The sequence below is a fragment of the Nyctibius grandis genome, chromosome 3 (genome assembly GCF_013368605.1).
Source record: "Nyctibius grandis isolate bNycGra1 chromosome 3, bNycGra1.pri, whole genome shotgun sequence".
NCBI lineage: Eukaryota > Metazoa > Chordata > Aves > Nyctibiiformes > Nyctibiidae > Nyctibius > Nyctibius grandis.
Window position 1 is genome coordinate 57,586,736 of NC_090660.1, and position 6,522 is coordinate 57,593,257.

General features: G+C 49.5%; 1 protein-coding gene across 2 annotated transcripts in view; it reads right to left on the minus strand.

Annotated features, from left to right (window-relative positions):
• The window catches only part of EMILIN2 (elastin microfibril interfacer 2), a 39,475-nt gene extending 34,357 nt beyond the window's left edge, over positions 1-5,118 (minus strand). For both annotated transcript variants that reach the window (XM_068396936.1, XM_068396935.1), the window contains exons 1-2: positions 4,937-5,118; positions 4,625-4,747 (exon numbers count right to left, since the gene is read on the minus strand). In XM_068396936.1, coding sequence (XP_068253037.1) covers positions 4,625-4,747; positions 4,937-5,061 — 248 coding nt within the window. In that variant the 5' untranslated portion in view covers positions 5,062-5,118. The remainder of the gene's footprint in view (positions 1-4,624; positions 4,748-4,936) is intronic.
• Positions 5,119-6,522: the final 1,404 nt, after the last annotated feature.

Sequence of the window (6,522 nt, forward strand, 5' to 3'; positions counted from 1 at the left end):
TGAACAGTCTCAGAGAAAACTACATTGGGACCGTTGAAGGGTGAAAACACACGGATCTCCCACATGTTCCTAGTCTGGGGCTGACATGCTCCACCCAGCTTGTTCTGGCGTTGCCAGAAAATGTTAAGTCGATGAAGCCATTTAACTTGAACTGGAAGTCTGATACACTGTTGTTCAGTAATAAAATTCCCACTTTTACTCAATATTATTTTATTAATAAACATTGAATGCTGCTTATTAAAAGTTGTGTGTTACTAATAAGTATAGTCATCTATCCTGATATTTATGACTGCAGGAAACTACCAGTAACAGTCTCTAAAGTGATTTCAATCTTTTGCCTTCAATCTTCCTCTTGGCAATGATTAAAACCATGATTAGTTTGGCAGCGGGCTTATTTACGGTCATTTGAAAGTATTAAATGACAAGAAGTTGTAAAATATTGCTCAATGAGAGATTTGGAGAGGCTTGCTAATTTAGCTATTGATTCATACATCTTTTTCTTGACCATTTTCTAAGTGTGTGCAACCTAGTGAAATAATGAGTTTGTTTATTGTATGTTTATCATTAGTGTTAAAAGGAGAAGCTCACACTAAATCATGAAATCTAATCCCCACAAGCTAAGGACAGGCCACCTGACTCGTTATACTTCAGCACATAAATATCTTTACTCATGCGAGCAGAATTAATGGGGGCAGCTACTTGAATTAGGGGATCTGTTAAAACATCCTTTCTTCAAATTCCTAAGCAACCTGATCTAACTTTGAAGCTAGCTCTGCTGTTAGCTGGGGGCTACAGGGGGATTACATGACCTCCAGAGGTTCCTCCCAATCTAATTTTTTTTTCTATTTGATTTACTGCCTCATACAGGGAAGTCCCATTTTCCAGTTCTGTAGCAAAGATGGAAAGCCAGAAAACATCCCTCTGCTTCAGCTGCTTCAGTTCACTTCAGACTTCAAAATTAAAACCTTACTAGTGAAAGCGGCTTTCCCCAAAAACACTGGGCCATAAATTGGAGCATCTACAGTACAGCCAGACATGCTAACAGACTCTACAGCACAAGAGGGAAAACAAACTGGTGTAACAACATCCTACCCTGAAGCAGCTACATTGCCCAGAGGATGTCCAAGAGAAGCCACAACCCTAAGGAGTGTGTAGGATCTAGCCAGAAGGGCAATACATTTTGCTTTTAGAATCAGACACTATTAGTTACACAATGCTAATAATGCTAATTAAGTTACTAAACGATTCATAAGAAAGCTAGGAAAGGAAATTCACAACAAAAGAAGTGGGGAGGGGTCAGTTACTTATGAAAAAACATTAAATTTCAAAACATACAAGTTCTTTTCAGTAGGTAAAAACACTAATATTTTTGTGTAAGTATCTTTCAGTCCAGTGACCCACTAATAACAAAGTTCCTCCCTCCTTTGCTAGTCACAGTTCTAAGAAAAATAAATCAGGAGCTCCCCCATACTTCAAAGGGAACACACTTCACAGGGCCCTTCTGTTTTTTCTTTCTACTCCCTCTCTTCCTATCTCTTAAGCAGCCACACTTCAGCTCACATTTATCCTTGACACCTTAATCAGCCAAAGTATTCACTAACTTTTCAGTGAGGAAATGCACTATCGAGCCCAAATACCTATAAAACACTTAAACAATGAAGTGTAATAATTTCCTTTCAACTTAACATTTCAGTAAATAAACCCTGTAGCCAAACTGAAATTACAGTTAACACTCCTTCAAGTGCACTCATTCCAACAGTGGTTTTTTTTTTCCAGACAAATGATATTTTAATGGACCTGAAGAGTAGATAAAAAGGGTTCATGCACGCATATGATTTTTAGGCTTAATCACCAGAGCTATTTCTTAAAACAAAAAAATCGAAAAAAAATCAGTGCTGACTATAATCCATATCTGCAATACACACTCTCTTGTATCAGAAGAACATGTGGAATTCAGGAGTACACTGTATGTTTGAGACAGTGAAACACCCCCGTATAAAATGCAGTGAGCGATTCAATTAAGTTATTGTTAGGCATAACCTAGACTGTACCTGAACACTAGAAGGGCTCTTTAAACCTAGTCTTAAACTGATTTAAATCACCAGTAAATCCACTGACTGACAAAAAAAGTCATAGTAGTACTTAAGTACTAATAAAAGCCATACATCTATGATACAGTTAACAAACTCTTTGTTTGATTTGGATCTCACTGTCCCCACTGTCTGCAGCAGAATGAGCTCTTAGATGAACCACGGGTATAAGAAGGAGACTACACAGGGACTATAGTTTATTCTGATGAATATCTGCTATTTAGTTCATTTTTAACTTCTCTATATAAGTGTATAAAGGAAAAAAGAGAGTAATTTCAGAAAAGCCCTCACAGTAATTTCTTTGTTGCTTTTATAACTGTTTCCTGTCCTGTTTTTGTCAACATTAGCTAACAAACATATATAAACACATTTTCTTATTCAGACCACTACTCCTACTGAATTAAACAATACACAGCAATGAAGTTACTCCTGTTTGCAGGGGGTTGCAGGTTTTGAACAGTGTATTTCAAATGCTTTGGATTAGTTCCTTTATTACTCTGCCACTAAAAGAATGTGTATATCAGCAACAGACAGAAAAATAAAAGTCACAGCCTACAGAGAGTTTTGAACACAGTAACATTTCAAGATTTTGATATTCCAGCTGCTTTCCATGTTAACCAGCTGGTGCTGTAATAGGTACTTAAAATATTTTATGTTAAGAATAAGGAATTATTTTGTAGTTGCCATTAGGGTTATGTTCACCAAAGAAAGTCAAATTGAGGAAACAAAGGCTTATGATAAGTATCTAATTCCATTCTCAAAAGAACAAAAAATCCCCATGAGACTGGCCACAGCAGGCGAGACCAAATGTCTGTTTAGCCCCATATTCTCTCTCTAACAGCAACCAACTCCAGATGTTTAGGAGAAGCACAAGGATGGACAATGCCATTTCACAGAACCACAGAGTAATCTGGAAGGGATGGGATTTCTGGAGGTCATCCAGTCCAACCCCCTGCTCAATCTGGGCTTCCCCTTCTGACTCCTGCAAAAGATCTCACCCGCTGAAACAGTTCTCAGTTCAGGAATTTCCTGAGCTAGAAGCAATGCCTTTGCACTTTCTTCATTATCTACTAGCAGATAGTCCAAGAAAATCCTAATTTACCGCCTCTGAATTTCCTTATCTTCATGCTTGGTGATTTATGTGTTCGAAAAGCTCAGTTTCAACCCCTCCTCACTCCTCTGTAGCTCCACTACCGAGACTCCGCATGACAGAGGGCACACCCCATTACACAGCCCGTAAGCTCAGTCAGAAATCCAAAATGGCCCGTTCGATGCTCCAGAGAGAAACAAGGGAAATTACACAAGACGGTGTTACTCAGCTATTTGCTGCCTTTGTTATTTCCCTCTAATTCCAGTGTTTGTATATTCCAATAGAGAAAAGCTATCTTTTTTAACAAAAATAACAACCCAAACAATCAGAAAACAGTGCATTGGAATGCCAAACACCCAACACCTATTGTCACAGGCCCAAGGGTGGCAGCGTCATCGGTGTCTGCAGTCTATTTCAGTAGCAGTCAGGACCTAGCAGTATCAGTGTCATCCTGTTTCATGTCAAAATAAAAACTAGTTATTCTTCATTGTAAAAGAATCCTCACCATCACCTCAGTCCAATGCTGAGCCTAATCTCACAAAAATCTATGGGTGTCCTTCCACTGACTTCTGCGGGAGGTGAAATCATTTCATACAGTGCTTATCACCTACAGCTTTCAAATATAAGTGTGCAAATATTACTGCTTTTCAAGTGGGAAACTGAGGAAAGGGGATTTGCCTGAGATTAGCCAGAAGATATATGAGATACAGCTGTTCCCCGATTCCTGCTGTACCTGCAGGCTCACGCTGCCGTGCTACAGCACACGGCACTGTAGGTGGTCACTCTACAGACTACCATGCTGTCACACTCAATCGTATGAAGCTTAAAATCAAACAAGTAACTTTGTATTACCCCCTGTAAAAATCTCAGCACCGGCTGCTCTCCTTGCTGGACAAATCACAGCGATACACAGGTTGCAAATGTGCTGGCCCACGTTCCTGGCTCTCCCTCGCTGTTACGCACCGATCCAGCAACACAAGAGCAACCAGAAAAGCGGTTCTGAGCGCCGCTGTACCCTGGCAAATCCGGACCAGGGTGCGTAGGTGCGCTCCCAGCAGGTGCTGGCGCTGCCGGCGCTCCCGCCGCCCGGGCAGAGCCGCCTGCGTGCCCGCCGCCTCCCGGCAGGCCCGGCGGGCGGCGGTGGAGGTGCGCCGGGCCGGGCAGCTCCCCTGCAGCTCTGCGCAGCGGACAGGCTGTACGGACCAACAACGCGCTCAATCTGGCTCTAATTAGCTTCGGCAGCCTTATGTTTGCAATAAGGGAGAGCGCTTTGTTCGGGCGTGCTGAGGACCAGAAGGGGATACGCACCCTCCTGCCCCGGCCGGGCGCTTTTTGGGGTGCCGGGAAGGGCTGGCGCGCAGCTGCAGCGGCCGCTTCTCCGCCGGGGCTTGGCAGGGGGTGGCCGAGCGCTTCCCCTCCCGAGGTCGCCTCCTCGGCTACTTACACTGGGGTGGGCTGGCAGGGAAACTGGTTCCAAGCGCATTTGTACTGGGCCTGGACGTAGCTCTCCGTCCCGTCCAGCACCGAGCAGCTCACGTTCCTGTTCACGATGTAGGCACACCAGTTCCTGGGGTTGGGGGGGGGGGAAGACAACCGCCGTCAGGGACGGGCAGCGGCATGAGGGGGCCCACACGCCGCCGCAGCCCGCCCGCCCCAGCACCCGCAGCTGCCCCAGCCCGCCTGCCTCTGCCCGCCCCGGCTCGCCCCGCCGCCGGCAGCGGCTCCCGCAGCCCCCTCCGGGGCGGGCGGTACTCACTTGCTGCGGGAGCCCGGTCGGGTGTACCGCAGGTGCGGGGTGGCGTGGCTGAGCCCAGCGCCCAGGGCGAGGAGGAGCGGCAGCGCCCAGCCCGAGGGCGCCGCGGACCCCGGGCACAGCTCCATGGGGCGACGGGCAGCGGCGGCGGGCGAGCGGAGAGACCCGGTGCCTCTCCGCGGGCTCTCTCCGTCCGTCTGTCCCTCCGTCCGTCCCGCCCGCCCTCGCCCGCTCCCAGCTCCCTCACTGACGCAAATCCCCCCCACCCCGTTTCCGCCCTCTACGGCGGCTCCGCATCCCCCCTCCGGCCGAGGCGCCGCTCCCCTCCACCCCCGCTCGGCCGGACCCGGCCCGTGCCCCGGCCGCACTCGCTCCCGGCCCCCCGCTCCACTCTCGCCCCCCGGCCGAGCAGGAGCGGCGCTGCGCGCAGGAGGAGGGACAGCCGGCCGGCCCCACATGGCGCCCGGTCGCCATAAGCGGGACCTCTGGGGGCAGCCCTCGCTCCCCATCCCCCTGCTTGAGCTGGCTGGCAGCCACCCCCCAGCCTGCTTTTCCCACTGGAAAGCTGATGGGGGGAGAGGGTCGGGCCCCTGGGGAAGAGCGGGGCGGGCAGGGAGCCGTGCCCTCTCCCCCGGGGTCCTGGGGCAGAGGGCAGCCCCCGAACTGCAGCCAAATGGGGCACCAGGTTCACCTTCGAGTGCATGAAGGAGGTTTTGGCAGGCTGGCAGCCGTGTGGCGGCCCAGTGATCCTGCTCGACACCACCACCTTGACATGGTCGCTGTTCCCTCGCATGGCCCAAGGTCTTGTCCTGACCACTGGGCCTGGGAGGGCTGCTGGCGGCTGTCTCTGTGGGCGATGTACAGTAGGCCATTATTCATCAGGAGAGCCGTTCGCAGGGCAGAGAGAGCAACGGGTATTCAAATTCACTCAGGCGTTAAAATCTAACTCGGGCATCTTGAATGGGTGACCTGCCTGTGCAAGGCCATCTGCGATGGGTCCCACCATGGTCCAGACCACAGGGGGGCCCCTCTCTCCTCCTCCGCTCCTGCTCTTTTGAAGCGATTGCTTAGGATTTGGGCAAAACTGAATAAAGCGTCAAAGCTGGGCCAGGGCAAGCTGCTCCCGCCGGAGGGAAGGAGGGGAAGGGAGAGAGCAGCGCTTGGGTGGAGAAGAGGTCGGGTGGGAGACTGGGAGCGGTGCCTCCTGCTGCTGCTGCTGCTGCTGAGCCTGACCAGTTCCAACCCTGCCCACGCACTCCCAGGCCTCCCACAGCCACAGCAGCCATTCAGGCTTTCTAGGTCTCACATGTATGCAAAGCAGGCAGCAGGGCTGGGCCCTTTCCTCTGCTGTAGGTGGCAGCCTACCTGAGCTGAACCTGGACCTCATCGACCTGCTGAAACAGGCAGGTTTCATCTGCCAGTCTTACAGTCGGTCTCACCCAACAACTTCAGTCAGCTTTGGAGTCTGGCAGGGGAATAAGATTTAAATGCTGAGGTCAAAATTATGCTTTCAGACAGCTTTTTAGTGCTTGTTTTACTGGAAACATACACTAAAGCTTTCTGCCCCCAAGAGAAATGTGTCCCGTTAC